Below are 20,893 nucleotides of genomic sequence, written 5' to 3'. Positions count from 1 at the left end.
GAACACCCCTTGCCAGTATAGTTCCTGGGATGAGATAGCACAGAATGAACACTGGAAGATGAATGAATGAATCCTAATGATTCCCCTAGTAGAGCCACAGAGGAGCAGGACTTACTGCACAACTTGTTCTGGAACACTGAGGTCAGTGACTCCATCTGGCTGAAGTTGGCCACTAGGAAGACATGGTCCTCGTGGGGCTCGCTCCCAATGGCCTTCAGTGTGTTGAAGTCCACCTGGCCCACGCCAATGGCAAAGATCAGGATGCCTGTGTCCCGTGCCTTTGCAGCCACCTCAGCCACTGAGTCCTGTGGCCTCCCATCTGTCACGATCATTATGACCCGTGGCACATTCTCCCTCAGGGGCCGGGCCCCTTCTGCTTCTGAGAATGCGATGTTCAGGGCATACTGGATGGCTAGCCCTGTCATGGTGCCTGTGGACAGGTGCCTCATCCTCTTGACAGCACGCTCCACTTCAGACTTCCTCTTGAAGGTCTTGAGTGAGAACTCGTTCTTGACGGTGCTGCCATATTGGAGTAGACCCACTCGGGTGACATCCGGGCCAATGTCCAAGAATTGCAAGATGTCCACAATGAACTCCTTGACCTTTGCATAATCGTGGGTGTTGACACTGCGGGAGCTGTCAATGATGAAGACCACGTCTGCCCGCTTATTCTCACAGGAGCTCTCTGGGGAAAGAGGAGAGGTCAAACACATTATAAGAATGTAAAGGACCCAGTGCAGGTTGACTGTTGTTGGAAATCCTAGGGCTGGGGATTACCTGTCAAACCTCCAATCTTCAGCAGTTTTTCTTCCCCACTCAGGAAAGTCATAAGGGTACATACGTGCATGACTGAGTGATCAGGAGTATTGGCTACAAACAGATACTATTTCTTATCACAAGATAAATGAACACTTCAGTTTCTAGAAAGTCATCAATGCAGTTTTTAGGTGGGCAAAGACCTGATCAGGGTCAAAATGACTTTATTATTTACTGCATCCCACATAAGCTTAGCTGGATACTACAGAGAATATGGAAGAAGCTTAGGATAGGGACCAATGTCAAGGAGCTTACAGTCTACCTGGGGAGACTTAACTAATGGAACAAATGAAAGAATAACTAGTAAGAAAATGTGTGGTGCTGGCACTAGATGTTCAGAGGACAGAGACATTAGTGGGCTGGGGACAAGGAGATGGGACATGAGCTGGCTTTACAGATGCATAGTGTTTGGACTGAGAGAAGAAACAAATTGAGAGGGACGCATCAACAACAGCCCAAGCGGTGGACAACAGAATAAGTGATGAAGGAACTGCCAGGAGTTGCAGATAGAAATTAGGTTGAAGGGGTAGCTGGAAGCTGCTTATAAAAGGCCTTTAAATTCAGACTGAGAAATCTGTATGTGATGCCACAGGTGATGTGCACAATAAAACTAGCATCATATTATGTAACATCTCTCCTGTAGGGAAGTTATATAATAAAAAATCAACTGAGTGTGGCAGTGGTTTGCAAGGTGGATGATCCAGACCATTGTTGCACTAATACGTGAGAAGGGGACTCACTCTCAATCAGGGGGGCAATAGTGGAAATGGAGAAGGGACCCAGCCAAGAAACATTTCAACAGAGGACACTGTTAAATTGGAAAAAGGCAAATATTAAGTCTCTTTCTTACCACTACAACCACCATACTTATTCCTTAAGCACCCAAACAAGAAGGTTATAAGAGGTTTGAGTCCAAAGATGAAACCCATCCCTTCTACATCTGGGATGAGGATGACATTGGATGAGATGAGAGGCCTCCTGCCTCCAAGAGTGGAAGTTGGGTGTTCCTGTTGGACTCTCTCAGAGGTTCTGAGCTACTGCCTCCAGCCAGGGCAGGTCCCTCCTCCCCTCTCCTCTCTTCCCCTGTCCCTTTCACAGACTTTGCAGCTAAATCTGGATTTGACAGGAATTAGAAAGGGATCCCAAATGCTTGCCCTAAATCCCAATCATCACAGCTGCACAAAAGAGAGAGAAAGCCAAAAACGAAACAGTGAATCCAGTCATCAAAATGAGAAGTGGGAAAGGCCCATGAGGTCATCCCGTCCAGGCTGGCTTGCCAGGCCATGACTCGCCCCTGAGCGCCTGCACACACACCTCATCCACAGCAGCTTCACAAGTCTAACGATTTTAAGGGAGGAAGCACCCCCATATGCCAGTACCCTGGTGGGAAACCTACCTTCTGTGGCATTCACATCTAACACTGGGGGCTGTGTGAATTTAAGGTGAGTTTCTCAAACTAGAACCCACAGAAACCACCTTTGATGACCCAGGGATAAGATCAATATTAAACCTGACATTTGTAGGCTGTTTTAAAACCTTTTTTCCAGAGAGCTTTCATCACTATGGTCTCATTTGATTTTCAGAACAAGCTCTTGAGAAAAGAGCTAAGAGTATCATACCCATTGGAAAGATGAGAAAATGGAGGCCCTGAGAGTTGAAAATACTTTATAATTTAGAAAAAGAAAAATTATACAGAGACAACACTAGTACTCACCTCAGTGGGTGGTTGTGAGAATTTAAGGAAATGACGAGGGTAAAGAGCGTAACCTTGGGCCCAGCATGGGGGAAGCCCCAACATGTAGTAGCTGCATATACAGGCTCTCCTCCGCAGACATCAGCCCCTACTTCTCTCCTGGCTCAGCCCTCATTTTTGCCAGGCCCAGCCTGGGTAGGAGCAGGCTGCTATTTATGGCTGTGTAGTTTGTGCCACAGTCAGGCACCTGCCCAAGGTGGCGAGTGGGCTGAAATCCAGCCGAGCCCTGAGCTCCAAGGGCTGCACCCACCCTGAGAGGCAGCCAGAGGGGGTGCCTTTTTCTAATTTTCATGAAGGTGCTCTGGTCTAGCATATGGCCCTTGGTTGGAGCAGTGGATGAGAGACTTGCAGGTCCCAGGAAAGAAGACAAGGGCAAGGACGCAGACTGGGCCCTCTTGAGGAGCCACACCTGCCTCACCCTTCATGTCTGAACTTGCGGCAGAGAGAATGTGGCCCACCTGCTGAAGAGAACAGGAACCAGGCTCAGACCCCGCCACGGAGGAGGATATTAATGAAGCCTCCTTGGAAGGGAGGAAGGGTGACAGTGGACTGACCCTCTGAGCACTCTCTTCCTCTGGAGGTCTTTGGAAGCTGGAACTGCGATTCTGATTGTGGGTCTTAGTCATGGCGTCAACATCCCACCAAGCATCGCAATCGATTTAAAGGGAAGCCTGGAAGTTCCATGGGGAATTAAGTGCTTAAACTGGATTAGTTCCCGTCAAAACAAATGAGTAGTTTTCACAACGCCTGGACATTTACAAAAATACCACAAAAAAAATGGACATTTACAAAAATACCATAAAAAAAACCCCAAAATGGGGGCTGGCCCCGTGGCCGAGTGGTTGGGTTCGCGCGCTCCGCTGCAGGCGGCCCAGTGTTTCGTTGGTTCGAGTCCTGGGCGCGGACATGGCACTGCTCATCAAGCCACACTGAGGCAGCATCCCACATACCACAACTAGAAGAATCCACAACGAAGAATATACAACTATGTACCGGGGGGTGTTGGGGAGAAAAAGGAAATAATAAAATCTTTAAAAAAAAAAAAAAAACAAACCCCAAAATGTTGTTGGAGCTTCCAAGGGAGCCATGATTGTGAATTGAAAATAACGAGTGCTGTCAGCCCAAGCGACAGAGTTTTCTTCAAGACGTCTCCTCAGGTCCCTTGAGAGCTCAGAATCAGAGTTTTGCAGCTTATCCTTGAAAGGGCCAGTGCCGTGGTTCTCAAACTTGAGGCGCCCCCGATTCCCTAGAGGACTTGTTAAAAACTAAGAGTGATGGGCCAGGCTCTGTTTCTGATTCTGGAGGTCTAGGATGCTGCCTGAAAATTTGCATTTCTAGCAAGTTCCTGGGTGAAGTCTCTGGTCCGGGGACCAGACTCTGGGAACCACTAGTTTAGGTACTGAGAGATCTCTGCAGAAAAGAAGTTCTGGCAAGTCTTGACCTCACTATCACTGTGAATTCCCAAAAGTGGGAAACTAATCTCACTCATCTTTGCAGCTGTGCAGTCGGGAATACAGAAAGTCTTCAGTCCACGTTCGTGGAATTAGATGGAATTCTGAGTAGTGGAGCAAGGCTGCAGGTGGAAGGATTGAGTCAGAGCAGTTGGGTCAAGGAGGTGGTTGAAACCGCTAAGTCAAAAGTTCTAGAGCAGGTCTGGGTCCTGCTATGAGAGACACAGATTCTAAAACCCAAATCTTCGCCATTTTATGAGGGCACATAGCCACTTTTGGTTCGTGGACTCATAGACTAATAAAATCTTAGAGCTGGAGGGATTAAATAGAGTCCAAGTCACTCACTTTACAGAAGAGGAAACTGAGGCTGAGAGGTGACTCTACCTCTGTGAGATCTCAGGGCTCATTAAGGTCAGACCTGGGAACATACTGGTGCCTTGGAAAATTCTCAATAGAGCTGGCATTGCAATATGAGTTTTGCAAACACATGGGGGCATTTTGAACTATTCTCCACATGGGAACTGCCAAGAGGTCTTTCCAGAAAATGGACTCTCTTCTAGGTGTGTTCCTCTTACACACTGATTCTGATAAATGGCATCCCTGTCTCCTTAGCCTGAGAGAAGAATACACACGATCTTCCTTCTAGTCCTTCACGACAGGACTTTCAACAGCAGTTGGAAAAGAGTTTGTGGGCACATCATAAAATGTCATCCCTCGAACCATAAAGTCATGGTCTGGACTTTGTCAACAGCACTTCCAGTACTGCCATCTTGACTCTAAAGCCCATGTATTGGGCAAACGCCTTGCAGAGAGGGCGAACCTGAGCCAGGACAATTTTCAGCAACATTCCCACCCCTGCAGGATTATAGTGTGCAACCTCAGAATGATTTCCTCCTCTCGGGGTTATAGACTTGTTGCTAATCAGCCTCCCTTGCTCCGGCTAAATTCAATCATGGCCGTGTAATTGTATGGTAAATATTTGGTGCCATCTGCCTGGGAAGGTCAGAGCATGTTTGGAGAAGGAAAGGATGTGAATCTCTACGATGAGGGTAAAATCATTTCATCTGGAGACTGAAAGGGGCTCTGAAACGCTCAGTAAAACAGCAGTAGAGTCCTGTGATCTCAGTGCAAGGCCAGCCTTGCCCACTTTCTGTCTGTGTGGTCTTAAGCCTCTCCTTAACCTCTTTGACCCTTAGTCTCTTCTTCTGTAAAATGGGGATAATAATACCTCTCAGGGCTATTGTGAGACTCAAAAGAGAATATAATAATAATAATTTATATCTACAATTTTTGAGCACCTAATAAGTACCAGGCCTTGTTCTGAGTATTTTACATGTGTTGGCTTATTTATTCTTCACATCCCCCTTGGGGAGTAGGTACTGTTACTATACCCATTTTACAGAGGAGGATAGTGAGTCAAGAAAGGTTGGACAACTAGCCCAGGGTCTCATACTTAGGGAGCAGAGGAGCCGGGATCTGAACCCATCTTGTCTGGCTCTGTAGCCCACGCTCTTGACCACCAAGCAATGCTCAGAGAGGATTTTGTCCTTTTAGACCTGCTGTTCCCCACATGCTCAAGACGCACCAGGACTGCACCGGCTCTCTGGATCAGTTTTTCCTTCCCTGGAATCAGGGCCTGAAAGCTGTGGCCCAATCTTGCCTGCCTCCTGCCAAGTGCTTCTCCCTTGCTAAATGCCTATTTGTATTTTTTTTTATTTAATAAAATGATGAAAACAGATGCTTGCCTCCCTGAATGGCAGCAGCCCAGTAAATCAGGCTGCTGGTTGTTCCCATTCTTGTTCCCTTGCCAAGCGCTTATTGAGAGCTCAGTAGGAGCAAGGCCGGTGGGAGACTGAAGGATGGGGCAGGTGTGACGGAGAGCCGAGGTCATCGATCTTTGAGAGACTGTGGGGAAAAAGAGGCATATGGTCTGGACAATGGGCCAATGCTCAGGGTGGGGTGAGGGAGAGAAATGGATTTCAGAAAATGTGACGCTTCATAACAATTCCCAGCAAAGTTCCCACAAGCAGATGGTTTATGGGCACTTGAAAAGAGAACTGTGAAAAATTGAATGATACAAGTGAAAAAATGTAACAGTTTCTAGGACAGTGCAAGAGGGAAAGGACTAGGGAAGTAGAGTATGATTTCTGGGTGGCATGAAGGCCGACTTGAGGGTGGGGATCATGGAATTGAAGGGAGGTCAGTCAACGCGGTTGTGTGTCTTGCTCCAGCTACACTCAGCTGCACAGGTACGTGAGGAAAGCAGGCAAAAGGTGGCTTTAACCACGGATATCATTTAGCCAAGTGAGAATGATGACTCAGAGAATGACAGAGTGACTGTAATGAGTTCCTATGGAATTAAACTGGGGGAGCCGGGAATAGAGGAAATGAGGGGGTGAAGGACAGAGAAACGGTCACAAGATTAAATCAAAGTCCAGCTAAGGGCAGAGATCGTTGAAGCTGGAATACTAGAAGCAGGGAGCAGGCAAAATAGGGGTTTAAATTGAGATTATGAAGGGACTGCAGTTACTGAAACCCCAGGGTCAGGAGTATGGGAAGAGGGGTACATGGCTGCGATATGGTGGAGGACAAGAAAATTGGAGAAAAGGAAGTCAATGCTATTGAGGGATCATTCAGGTGGATACTGAAATCACCAAGACTTATGACAGGAGTAATGGTGGAGAAAGCGGGAGTGAGCCAAGAACTGAGACTGTTCTCATAACTAGGAATAACCAGAGGGCTTTTAATTCCCTAAGAGTGACCAGAAACACTGTTAAACATGATTGAAACTTCATAAAGGGACAGAGACCAAAACCAGCTCACCAAGAGTTTCAAAGCTTCACTGGGGAGGAAAATGACAGCTGTTTTATGGTTACAGAGACAGAAAGAGAATCGTGATCATTATGAGCTAGCAGTTTAAGAAAGGGGAGGGGGCCGGCCCCGTGGCCGAGTGGTTAAGTTCGCGCGCTCCACCTTGGCGGCCCAGGGCTTCACCAGTTCAGATCCTGGGCACAGACATGGCACCGCTCATCAAGCTATGCTGAGGCGGCATCCCACATGCCACAACTAGAAGGACCCACAACTAAAAATATACAACTATGTACTGGTGGGCTTTGGGGAGAAAAAAGAAAAATAAAACCTTAAAAAAAAAAGGAGGGGGGGGAAGGGCATGCACAACTTATTTTTTTTATTCTTAGATGGGATAGATCAAGAGAATCAGGGGAAGTCTATAGTTTGGATCTCAGCAAGGCAAATGGTTGACTCTACTGAGGAAGAAATGCAGATTCCACATGTGTGGAACAGTTAGGTAGAGCCAGTCACTCAACAGATATTTAGTACCTATTGTGTATCAGGCTCTGTGAATACGGTGAAGGGAAGACTCCCACTTGTGAAAGGTAGGCATACAGACAAACCGTAATAGCATACAATGAAATAGGCAGACTAAAAAGATAAATAGAGCGCTCAGAGAGAGAGAGAGAAGGAGGGAGGGAGGGAGGATGGCTATCTCTCGGCTAGTCTCTCTGACTCTCTCTCTGACTAGCACCCAGGTTCGAGGGCGGGCCTAGCATGCCTTTTTTTCCTCAACCTTGGTAAACATTACTATTCAATTCTGGCCTCTCTCACTCAGCCTGGACTCCGCCCCAGCATCCTTTCAACATGGCACTCCAAGAGCCTAAAGACAATAAAATGGAATCATTTTGCCAACCTGGTTTTAGAGCCTTGCGCTCTGCAACAAAGGCTGAAGTACTTAACTTTGCCATTTCTAAGAAACTGAATAAAGGTAAATTAGCTAATCATACTTATGATACATTGTCTGATTATTAGTGATAACTTATTACTTTTCAATGAGAAATAAGAAGGGTGGGCAGACAAGGCTGGCCATATCAATAGTCTGCGCACGAACTTCCAGACAAAGCCACGTTTATGACGGAGGGCTGCTGGTGGGCATGGAGTCAAAGCAAACGAAATGGAAAGATCGTAAGAAATAGTCTCTTCAAACTGTAAAAGTGGTATGTATCCTCCATTATAAGAATATAACACAGCACATCAGAAGTCAGGGAAATCGCATCCCATAAGCATTTGATTTATGTGAATTGAACTATGTGACTTTGTTAAAGAAAGACAGGCAGAGAGAAGACAGACTGAGAGAAGAGACTACCACGTAACACAGCACTGAGATCCTACCCACTGCCATGATGAGCCCAGGCCCACAGATGCCTGAGCCGTGGCCCCTGCAGCCACCTCATGTGGTTCTATCCCCATGTGCCTCCAGACTCTCAGAACTGACAGGTGACTTCATGGATATTTCAGAGGCAGATTGGATTATCAGATTTTTGCCCCCAGTGCAACTTAACCTGCAACTCTCCTGTATTTAGGGCAATTGATTGGGGCACCATGGTCCTGGGCCAGGGCGACTATCACTTCTTCCCTCTCCAATTCCCTTATTAGTCAGTCACCGGCTGCTGCACTACCTCACAGCAGACATTTTACAATGCAGTGGGTGAGCTATGGCTTTCTTTGAATCTGTCATGCTCTACTCACATCTCCCTAAAGAACCACCAGGGAGTACCCTGAAAACTTGATCATATTGTATTAAGGAGACACCCTGGACTTCCTAATGGGATCTAAGACATATCTTGGACTCATTAACAAATCATTCCTGACTTGGTAACGTTTTCCAAACATTTTTCCAAATTCTGGGCGCACTTGTAGTTCTCCCTGCACAACTACATACGATGCTGGGAGGAATCGCCAATAAACCGAATAACAGAGTCAGGACCAGAAGGGATTTCTGAGGTCTGGAATAATAAGTCAAAACTAATAAGATGAAATCTAATTGGTATAAATGTGAAGCCCTGCATGTAAGGCTCAAAAAATCAACTGTATAAACCGCAGGAAAGGAGACAGCTGGATTGACAGCCGGTCACATGATAAAATCTGGAGCCAGGATCACAAATCACAAGCCTTGCACGTCGCCCCCAAGGCCCTGAGCCCCAGCACCTGTGAGATGCCCCCTAATAAATCCAGCCTCAGAATCAAAGTCCAACCACAGTATTCCTCTCAACACAGCACCCCAAGTTTCCGCCCCCTGGTGCCTGGCGGGGGCTTGGGGCATGAAACCCACTTGCCAACAGAACACTTTCTGATCCCTCCCATTAGGTGCCTCCTGACCTTAATGCCCTAATCATCTCACCAACGGCTTTCCCAGCCTTGGAGAACAGAGAGACTGCCCAAGAAATGCAGCTTATTCTTCCTCTCTTTGTAGCAGAACTTTCCCATAAATGAATATTTTGGTGAGTTTCATTGATCAGTCACAATAGCTGGATTTGGCAGCTGTTAAGTTCTCAATATAAATCAGCCTCAGGATGCTCTTTCATCAAAGCAATTTCTTCAAAAGCCATCATCCTAAGGGTCACTGACAGCAAGGTCACTGACATTCATGAGAGCATGAACTAACAAACTCTTTGGCCTCCTGGACCAGCCCACTATTCCTGCCCTATACCTTATACCTCAGCAACATCAAACCGTTTATAGTTCCCTACACACCATTCCCTCTTGGCTGCCTCCTCAGCTTAAGACTCAGCCCTGTGGTCAACTATTTTCGAACAGCGTTCCTCGATGGGCCCCATCCACTGGCCTCAACGGCCCTCCTCTGAGTCCCCTGGTCCCCCTCCATTTACATCTGTCTGAGCATATTCCTACCAGCATCTCATGCATGTAAGCTACCCAGCCACATGTCGTGTCTTCAGTGAGTCCCGAGTACGTAGCATAGCGCCAGGCACAGAGATGCTCCATCAGGGTGCTTGCTTCTCCCCTTCGATGTGCATTTGTGGGTGGGAGGGGTGGGAAGGCAGAGAAGAGGGAAGTTGCAGATACCCTTCCATGAGCTTGAGTGGGCTGGGAGAGCTGGTCAGTGGGGATACAATAAAGAACAGCCCACAGCAGGGATCCTCAATGTCTTGATGACAATGAGAAACGCGTGGGGGTACTTATTTAAATGCTGACTCCTAGGCGGCACCCTAGACTAGTGAATCAGAACCTCTGGGGCTGGGGCCCAGGAATCTGCACTTGTGATTGTTCCGGTGATTCTTGGACACAACAAATCTGAGAACTCTATCCCAAGGAGCATGTGAACCTGAGAGGCCATCTGCCACAGAGGCAGGAGTCCAGACAAGAAGACAGCGTCAGGGACCCCTTCCTGTGCCCCAGCACCCTCTTTCCTGACACCAGGAGCGACCTTATAAATATGGCAACCAAGCATCACACATACTGATTCTCTTGTGGGTTCTGATTCACATCGTGTTCCATTGTAGGATCACGTACTTGTCAGATATGCCCTGGCTTCAACTAGGTTCAGAAAATAAACAAGGTAGGGACATTATTACCCCCAACTTATAGATGAGGACGCTGAGGCTTAGAGAGGTTAAATAACAAGTCTACAGGCACAGGGTGAATGAGTGATGGTGATTTCAAACCCAAGCCAGCCTGATTATGGTACCTGCATTTTTAGCCCCTGTTTCCCAGTAGGTGACCTAGCATGAAGGGTTTCCTCTGGCAAAATGTCCCAGGGAGGAGCCTTACCCATTACCCTCCCAGTTACCAGTTAACACATTAATCCCCAGATAAAATCTGGGGACGACTGGTGGCGGAGACTGGAATGAGACCTAGAAGTTAAAGCCCAACTCCAGACACACTCCCTCAAGTGCACACATCCCCACTTCACCCTCTGCCCTGGGCCAGTGCCGCAGGAGGCACCATGCTGCCTTAGGCCCCAGAGATTCACCTGCTGCAGCTACCCCCGTCCAAAAGGGCCTTCTGCACCCCAGGGAGTGATGACAGTAAGCACAATTAATAACTTAATGTGCAGTGATGTCATCCCCCAAATACCGTATTTACAGGCCTTCAAGCCCCACCAAACCCTCTGAGGTCATGACTGGGCCTCACTCATCTTCATTTTACCAATGCCTGGCTCAAGGCTGGCACAGAGAAGGCAATGAGCTGAAGGCACCACAGGCAAAAGTCAATGCTGGAGAGCTACGGGGATGTTGCCATGTAGAACAGGCAGCCCCCCATCTCAGGGGGCTTACAGTCCAGGGGGTCAGTGAGACAAACATACAGCTGACTGTGGAAGGAGGCAGAGTACGATGAGTCATTATTCAGTAAGCATGGCATACGCTTAGCCAGACAGCCTAAGCCTCAATCACAAAGAACAGTCACTAGAGATCGTACTTCTCAATGAGGAGGCATGAAAGCAGAGATATAGAGCAAACACATTCTACCTCTCGGCCAACTACTGAGGATAAAAGCAACAATGTACAGCCACATGGAGGCAATTTCTGTGGTCCTCCCCCGCATGCATCCTGCTTTGAACGCCTGCTTGGAGAGGAGAGAGGGTGGGGGATGGCTAAGGGAAAGGGAAGTTGTGACTGGCCAGGCTCCCCTTTTTACCAGAGCCACTCCAGTTTTCCTCTCTCTGCTCTGTGTTTTTTATTATAGACCCACTTGTCCCACTGAGCTGTGTAAAAAGCAGTTGATACCATTCAAGGTGCCATGTACCATGTGCTTCTCTCAAGAACACATGAGATATGGTCTGAAAGTCAACCTTTGTTTCATTAAGTTCTTTCTGTCACCTACAAACAGGACCAAAGTTCACATGCAAACGTTGAAATGTCAGTATTGTCAGATTTGAACTGCGTAGCCTTTAATGAGGTATTACCAAGAAGAGCATTTGCAGAGCGGAGTGATGGGGCTGCTGGGGGCACATTTTCAGGATGGATTCTATCTGCCTATGGAGATACACTGGGGCGGTTTTACGTAATGTCATGATGAGGTCATTTTTGTTTGTTTTTTAAAGAAGATTCTGGTGAATGAGCCTACATCTTTGGGTAGCAGTGGTGCTCCATAAACCAGATACATGGGCCCATGGCACCAAGGGGGATCCTGGGTTGACACCAGCTCAAATTTCAGTTGTCCCTGCTGACTGTCATAAATACCTTTAGGAGCACAGCTCTCTAAGGCCCTGAGAGAGTGTACCATTGAGCCAGCGAAATGGAAAAGAAAAAAAAGGAAGGAAAAACATGCCACATCACACCAGTCTCCTCTAGTAACTGTTACATGAGCTGAAAGAAAAGAGACATCATATGAGGTTCAACAACTGTGGTTTCCAGAACCTTGGACAATTTTCTTTTCAAGAGAGCCAAGGAGAAAGCTGCCCTAGTTTAGCCCTGGAGAAAAGAGTTTCCAATGAATTGAATTTCCTTGCAAGGTAAAGCAGTTAGCTAACATTTCGCTAAAAATGCTCCTCACATCTCTCGGAGTTTGCCGTGCAAACAGGCTTTCTCTTAATTGATAAAGAGAAGTATAAAGAAGCCCTGAAACAGACACAGAATAAGCTTGGCATTCTCTATCAAAACCGTCCTCACCAACTTTCTTCCTTTCTCAAATTGGGAAATGACTCCTATCTTGCAATTGTAATCTCCACTCAGACACTCACAAGCACACACACCTCGCCCATCCCCCAATACGAGATAGTACAGAAAGTCCTGGGAAACAGGTGATTTCTTCTCTCTGTAAAGTGAAAAACAGCGTAAGCAGCTTTTAAAAAGCAAACTGGCATTTGACCCATTGGAGCGTTTTAACTTAATAAATTGAGCAGTTGCCTCATCTGCTTTCTGAGAGTTCAGCAAATGGAAGTCAGGGGCAGGGCAGAGCAGTCTGTGAAGAGCCACGTAGGGTCAGGCTGAGAGATGAGAGCCAGGAGGAAGAGGAGAAGGTCAGCCTCACCAGATGCAGTCTTATAGTCCTTTCCCTAGCAGGGGAGGGGTACAGGCACACGCGGAGGCAAGGGGCAGAAGGTTCCACAGCCCTTTACCAGCAAACGCAAAGTTTATCTTTGGAGATACTTCTCTCATTATTTCGGTTTGGTTGAGTTATGCAAGCGTTCTAGAACCCCCCTCTTTGTGCCCGGTGCTGGAGAAACATGAGAAGCAACTTCAGCCTGGGAGAAGCTTACAGCCTTGTAGAGAAGACAGATTCATAAAATTCATAAAAAGCCTGAAGGATAGCACCTATCCCAAGAGGGTGGTGGGGGAGATTCCTGGAGAAGATGATGGGTATTATACTATTTTATAACATTATTATATTATTGTAGGATGAGTAGGCATTGGCCAGACAAAGAGTTGGGGGGGTGCATTTTGGGGAAAGGGTCAGTATGAGCAAAGGCCTGGAGGCTGGAACAGAGAGAGGTGCACGTGTGCACAGGTAACTGCAGGTGGTGTGGTATGGCTGCATCTTAAAGGACAGGGTGGGGATGTCAGGGCTGTGTGGGGAGGGCTGCATATGCCTCCTGTTAAGAAGTGTGGACTTCATTATGGAGCCCATAGGGAGCCACTGAAGGGCTTTAAATGTGCCCATCCTCCTTTAGGGCACCTTCTAAGGGCTCCTGACTCAGGCCAGGCTTCACTCTCTCCATCCCTGGCCCAACCGAAAACCAGTCTCTCCACGCCTGCCCACCTTGCTTTCCCTCCATCTAAGTTCCCAGCCTGGTCTCAGGTATAAATTAATATCCCCTACGTATACACTAAAGAAGGCACCAGAGAGAGTTTTAAGACAACTCCTCTGTCTTTAGGAGTTGAGTTTCTGCCCCTTTGTTGTCTAACCCTGCAGCGAGCCTACCAGAAGGACTTTCAGCCAGTGGAGCAGATAGTTTAGGGCAGTGCTGAGCCTTCCCACTCACCCCTCTTAGGTCCATCTCTTCTACTTCTATTGCTCTCCCAAGTTATTCAAATTTCAAATGAAATAACTATTGATTGAATATCAGTTAGCACTAGCATGAACTCCCACCTCTTTCTATGAGTCTTCCAGTACTGCAGAAGCTAAAAGGACAAAAACCACATTTCTCAGACTCCCTTGCAGCCAGGGTTCTGGGTGAGAATTAGGCAACACCAATTACATACACCCACAAAGGAGGAAGCAAGGTGGAGGCTGCTTCGGCCTGCATGCAAGGTTCTAGAAAGACAGACTTGGTGTTCTAGTGTCTGCCACCCAGCTTCACAGATACAGTTTATGGAGGCAGCAGCAGCCTGATCCCAGCACTGGATTCTTGTGTGATGGCCCCAGATGCCCACTCTTTCAGCCTTTCCAACAATTATGTAAGCAATTACAACAATTATGTAATTCCCTATATAAAATTCCTTCTTCTTAAAATACCTAGAGAGCTTTGTTTCCTGCACTGGCCCTGGTGATCCTTTGACTCCTCAACATATCTGCTTTCTTGATGCCTCACTCACCCACAGGGGGTTCCTGCTGAGAACTCCAAATACATTGGGAAGAAAACACAACTGGGCATGCTCAGGCCTCTTCACAAAGCTCCCCTGAAGGCCTGTCCCTTCAAGCTTCGTGAAAGTGCAGCCAACTCTGCCCGCCCCGTGCCCCCCGCCGCTCGCCCCCGCCACTGAAACTACCCTGCCTGCCCCCCATCCCTCTCTCTACAGTGACTCCCTCAGGCACCTAGACTGTACTCTAATTCCTTTGGAAACTTGCTCTCTCTCTCCACTTTGAAAAGATGCTTCATTTCCTCCATTCTTACTTAACTTGGCTTAGGTTTCCACTCCCTAAAATACACTGAGACAGTATATTACACAAGAGGGATACGATTGAGCCAACAATTTGTTTCCTCATCACTCACAGCACTTGAGCGAACGCTCGGCTCCAGCTGCTGTAGTTGACTCCATTAAGCTCAACGCCCAAAGTTAGGGTTGCTATGGAAGCCAGAAAAAACACTTCAGGAATCTCTCACAGCCTTGGTGACTTTGGTTTCTAGGCTGTTCTACAAAAAGTCTTTCTTGCAGCTGATCATTAAGATGAAGATCAGTTAATAAGACAGCAAGTTTAATGAACTGAAACGGTATTTCTTTCAGATCTGATCATTGCAAAGCACTTAGGATATGCACATTTTAAAGCTGAAAAGGGACCTTGAAGAGTGCATTCAATTTCCCTGTTCTACAAATGGAGATGGAAGGTCATGCAGCTCGGCGGAGTGGCAGCCTCCCTCCACCCAGGCGCCACGTTCCCCCACGCCACACACATTCTCCATCCTGGGCAAGTTACTTGCTTTCTTTAACCTTCAGTTTCCTCTTCTGCAAGGTGGGGACAATGGTTGTACCTGCCTCATAGGGTTGTCGTGAGGATTAAACGAGTGAAGATGTATACAGTACCTAGAATAGTGTCTAGCAGAAATTAAAAGTCAAATAATCATCTATATTTGTTATTATTATCCCATCTGGTATTGTTTTGAGGGCTATATGGTAGCAACTTGGCACAGAAGAGAAAGCACTGGACTAGGAATCCAGAGACCCATGTTTTGGTCCCTACTCTGCCACCAGCTGGGTGACATTAGCTATATACCCTTCTTTTTCGTTTGGCTATATCACTTTGATCTCTAGGGTTGGACTAAATGATGTCTCAGTTCCTTTCCAGCTCTAGTATGCTATGGTTCTAAATAAAATAAGTTACAGAGAGATATTGCTTGACCTTTACTAATGGTTATATCCACATCTATAATGAAAGCTAGTATTTATTGATCAATGGGTAGATATCAATAAAATTCTAAATGTTGTACATGTGCTAACTCATTACTTCTTACAACATATTGTTCTCATTTTACAGGCAGGAAAACTGAGGCTCAGAGGTTTTAGAGTAATTTGCCCAAGGTCATACAATTAGTAAGTGGTGGAGCCGTGATCTGGATCCAGGAATCTGAGTCTAGAACTCAAACTCTTCATGATTAATCTACAGGAAACAGCAAACTTACACTCAACTCTGTAAGCATGCAAGCTGCCTGACTTTACATTGCATTAACGTTCCCTAACTGTAACTGTAGGGTACTCTGCGGGCTGGATCCATAAATGCCCAGCACTGGTACTGTTCAAGGAGGCTTCAGGAAACTTGCCACAAAATAAAATAATTCTTAGTTCTTCATTACAATTCAGGGGTCATCACCTCCGCCAACAGCCCTCACCTCCTGCTGGCATTAGCCTCTTAACCAGCCTTTGCCCCTCTACAGGCAGTTCTCAATCCAGCAGCCAGAGCGATTCTTTAAAAACCAAGTGACATCATGCCATTGCCTCCAATGGCTCTTCTCTCTCTCAGAAGAGCCAAAGTTCTAACAACGACCCAAAGGCCCCCTTTGTTACTTCCCTGAGCCACACTGCACTGGTGTTGCTGTTCTAAGCACTGCAGGCATGCTGCTACCTGCTGTGCCCTCTGCCTGGAACCTTCCTCCCCTGGATCAGGGACTTGCTCCCTCACCGCCTTCAGGCGTGTGCGGAATGCTCCCCTTCCCAGCAAGGCCTTCCCCCTCACTCGGTTTAGAACTCCCTACCCTGCTCCAAGCACTGCTACCCCTCTTTCCGGTTTTATTTTTCTCCACAGTGCTTATCAACTTCTCTTATCTTACATATTTCACTTATTTATTTTTTACCTGTTTCTCCTATTATAATCTATGATCCACGAGATAGGAACTTTTGCCGTGTTCTCTGCAGTATTCCTAACACTCCACCAACAAGTGACTCAATAAATATTTGTTAGATGAATCAATGAAAGGATGGATGGAGAGGCGCATAGCTGGGATCATGTGACACAAGAGCACAGCTTCCGATTGTGATTTGAGATCTCTCACAACTCTCCTCTCACCTCTCAATTGTCAGTCCCGGAAAAAAGACTTAAAGAAACACGCCTAAATGCTTAGATTTTTTAAATTATACAGAAACAGGATTAAATCTACTCTTGATGAGAGAACTTCTAAAACTCTAATAGACAAAAAGGGGTAAAAATGAGCATGTATTACTTTCATAAACAGAAAATGTTAAAAAAAAAAACACCTTTTTTTGAGGAAGATTAGCCCTGAGCTAACATTTGCCACCAAGCCTCCTCTTTTTGCTGAGGAAGACTGGCCCTGAGCTAACATCCGTGCCCACCTTCCTCTACTTTATATGTGGGATGCCTGCCACAGCATGGCTTGATGAACAGTGCGTAGGTCCACACCCAGGATCCAAACCGGCGAACCCCAGGCTGCTAAAGCAGACTGTGGGAACTTAACCGCTGCGCCACTGGGCTGGCCCCTAGAAACGTTTCTTAAAGTGAGGGATGGATGTTTATTCTCTCAGTTCTTGGGGCAAAACCAGTACCAAAGGGCGGAAGTTGTAGGATAGATCTCAGCATGCTATAAGGAAGGATGGCATGTATGGATTTCAGTCTCTAATTTTCCTTGATTCCTAGAACAATTCATAGAGTGTTCATCATTCAAGTTTTCAATTGCATTAAATACATTTAAATTGCATTTAATACATTTCCATTTACCATACAAGCTTTAAATTGCTTTAAAAAAAAAAACTGTAATGAAGTTTAAGCCTTAGACGTTCTTTGTTTAGTTCTTTTAATGTGTGTCAACCACTTGAGTAATTATTTTTTCTTGTCCTCCCATCTCTCAACTTAATGATTACTGCCTTCTTTCCACTTTGCGTACTTTCAAGAAATGGCTTAATACAGTTGAGTGGATGACGCTAGTGGTTCCCTACTTAAAATTCATTTCTTTCCCCAACCCCTTCCTGCTCCCTTGCTAAGATTCCAAGCAGCAAGGGGGGTGGCCATGAGCTCTGTGAGGGCAAGCCCCACCCACTACTAGGAACAACTTACTGGATGAAGCCAGTTATGGTTATCTCACTCCCCAGACTAGGTAGTTGAAGTGAGCATGCAATCCAGTTTTGCCAGTGGGGAGTAAAGGAAAGTCTACTGAAGTTTCCAGGAAAGATTTTGGTCTATGATAAAAGGAGTGAGCCAAGGAATGAAAAAGTCCTCTTTCTTCCACCCCTACTCTCGTCCTGCCTTGATCATAACCATGGAAGGATGTGATGTTTGGAGCTGTGGCAGCCATCTTGTGACTATAAGGCAGAAGCCTAAGGAAGGAAAGCCAATCTCCTGGGATGACACAGTTGAAAGCTGGGAAGAGCCCCGGTCTCAACGACAAAGCTGAGCTGCTGCCACAAACTGGCAATCACAGAGCTCCAGACTTCTTGTGAGATATTTAAATATCTTTTAATAAAAGCCTTTTTAGGGGCTGGCCTGATGGCGCAGCGGTTAAGTGCACACGTTCCGCTTCGGTGGCCAGGGGTTCGCCGGTTCGATCCCAGGTGTGGACATGGCACCGCTTGGCAAGCCATGCTGTGGTAGGCGTCCCATGTATAAAGTAAAGGAAGATGGGCACCGATGTTAGCTCAGGGCCAGTCTACCTCAGCAAAAAAGAGAAGGATTGGTAGCAGTCAGCTCAGGGCTAATCTTCCTCAAAAAAAAAAAAAGCATTTTTAGCTTAAGTCAATTGCATCCTGCCTAATACCCAGAGATTTCACTAGTGGTACTAACTCTGCTGCAGAGTTGCTGCTCAATAAAAATGTATTGTATGTGTGAATGAAATCAGGTACAACTTTTGACATTTTAAAAATAAAATTTTTAAACTATTTTGCTAATTACACGTATTTTCTAAAATGCTTGTGAAATCAACTCTATACAGATTCTTCTCTAAGACCTATATTTGATTTAAGGTTGGAAAATAAAAAACTGATATTTTATACTTAAATCAATAGATTCTTAAATAGATAAATAAATAAAAATTAATAATACTAATAATATCAATAAATGTCATCTCTCATTCATTCAGTACATTATTGAGAGGCTACTATGCCAGATGCTTTAGACTAGAGAAGAAAAGACTTAATTCCTAGTTTTAAAGATCTCACGGTAGAGTGGAATCTGTTAATACCGCTTTGCAACGTACAAAGCGTTTTTTTAATAATAAATTTTAAAATCAACAATAACAGCAACAAGCACTTACTAAATGCTTACTCCAATGCCAGGCCCTTTGCCTGCCTGAGCTCGTTCCATCCTCAGTCCCACTCTATGTGGGAGGTACCATTGTTATCCCCATTTCACACGTGAGATGTCTGGGGTTTAGGTGGTTATGTTAATTACTCATGGTCACATGATAGAAAGCCAGAATTCATGCTGGTTAAAAGCCAGCTATTGTTATTTCAAAAATCAAGCTGACAAATGTGGTGGCAGTGTGGAAAGGGTCACTAGCCATGGCTGACTGGAAGCTCAGTAAGAAAATGGGACGACAAGACTGTCAGCAAAAGGGAAGCAATCTTAGGCTGCCTCTGCAGAACTAGGGGCTCCTGATCAAGAAATGACAGCTTAGGATACCATTCTGTTTCTAAAGTAAACATACACAGGGTTATTTCTGCCTCCTGAACTTTAACCTGTAAACCAAACTGCCTGCTGAGCATCTCCAAGGGATGTCCCCTTGGATGTCTCCCAGACACTCCAAGTGAACATGGAGTTTGAACTCACACGTGGCACTCAATGTATGTTTGTTGAGCAAATAAAGATTTAGTTGCTGTGGTTGTGTGGCAGTTTTATGTTGCAGCGGTTTGCAGACAGGGATTATGTCCGTCTCTTCTGTGTCTGGGGCTGACCTCAGCTTCAGTGGCTGGTTGGTCCATGGCTTTGTTCCAGCCCTGACTCAGTCTGACCACTGGCTTGAGTGAGTGTCTACATGAGAACAAACCATGTGGTAGGAAGGAAAAAGGGCTCCTCTGAGCCCCAGGAGACTTGATTCTGAGCCCCGGGCTGCTGCTGGTCCGTAACTTCATCTTGAAGAAGTAACAATATCTCTGGGATCTGGTTCCCTCATCCTAGCTTCTTAACCTTTCTTTGTACCAGGGTCTTCCATGGAGGTCTGGCAAAGCCCATGACTACTGCTCAGAATAAAGTTTTCAAATGCCTAAAATAAAATGCAACACCCACTAGAATGGCTGTCATAAAAAAAATGGAGAATAACAAATGTTGACAAGGATATGGAGAAATTGGAACCCTCATGCCTTGCTGTTGGGAATGGAAAATGGTGCGGCCGCTGTGGAATACAGTTTAGCACTTCCTCAAAAAGTTAAACAAAGAATTACCCTATCTCCCGGCAATTCTATCCTCGGTATTTATCCAAAAGAACTGAAAGCAGGGACTCAGATAGATGTTTGTATGCCAGTGTTCACAGCAGAATTATTCACGGTAGCTAAAAGGTGGAAACAACCCAAGTATCCAGCAACAGATGAATGGATAAACAAAATGTGGGATCTACATATAGTGGCATATTATTCGGCCATAAAAAGAATGAAGTTCTGATACATGCTATAACATGTTTGAACCTTGAAAATATTGTGTTAAGGAAAAAAAGCCAGACACAAAAGAACAAATATTGTATCATTCTGCTTATATGAGGTACCTAGAATAGGCAAATTCATAGAGACAGAAAGTAGAACAGAGGTTCTGGGGGTGAGGGAAGGGAGGAATGAGGGGTTATTTCTTAATGGGTAGGGAGTTTCTGTTTGGGATGATGAAAAAGTTCTGGAAACAGACAGTGGTGATGGTTGGACAACAATGTGAATGCACTTGATGCCAGTAAATTGCACGCTTTAAAATGGTTAAAATGGTTCATTTTATGTCACGTATATATAACCACAATAAACAAAAAAACAAACAAATAAATAAATGCAAAGGATAAACTACAGTTATCAAGATATTAAAACAAAAAAAATTGGGGATAGAGTCATATATGCACTTTTAAAAAGAACATTAACAAGATCAAGAGGCGTGTCCACTAACAGTGTGATTTTGATGTAGTGGTGAGTGTAAACATGATTTTGAGTCATCTCCGACAACCACACATGCCATGAAAATATCTGTGACCTCTGTTGGTGAGACGGCACTGCTACTGCTCCTGTGGTTTGTGGTTTACAATCACAATAGCAGGAAATGCTAAATTGCA

The 20,893-nt window shown here is 45.7% G+C and overlaps 1 protein-coding gene across 7 annotated transcripts in view; it reads right to left on the bottom strand.

Annotated features, from left to right (window-relative positions):
- The window catches only part of MATN2 (matrilin 2), a 141,105-nt gene that overhangs the window by 85,699 nt on the left and 34,513 nt on the right, over positions 1-20,893 (bottom strand). For all 7 annotated transcript variants that reach the window (XM_070631800.1, XM_070631798.1, XM_070631799.1 and 4 more), the window contains exon 3: positions 116-685. In XM_070631800.1, coding sequence (XP_070487901.1) covers positions 116-685 — 570 coding nt within the window. The remainder of the gene's footprint in view (positions 1-115; positions 686-20,893) is intronic.

The sequence above is a fragment of the Equus przewalskii genome, chromosome 8, assembly GCF_037783145.1.
Source record: "Equus przewalskii isolate Varuska chromosome 8, EquPr2, whole genome shotgun sequence".
Classification (NCBI taxonomy): domain Eukaryota; kingdom Metazoa; phylum Chordata; class Mammalia; order Perissodactyla; family Equidae; genus Equus; species Equus przewalskii.
Note: the sequence above shows the minus strand (reverse complement) of the source record. Positions and strands in the feature narration are given on the sequence as shown.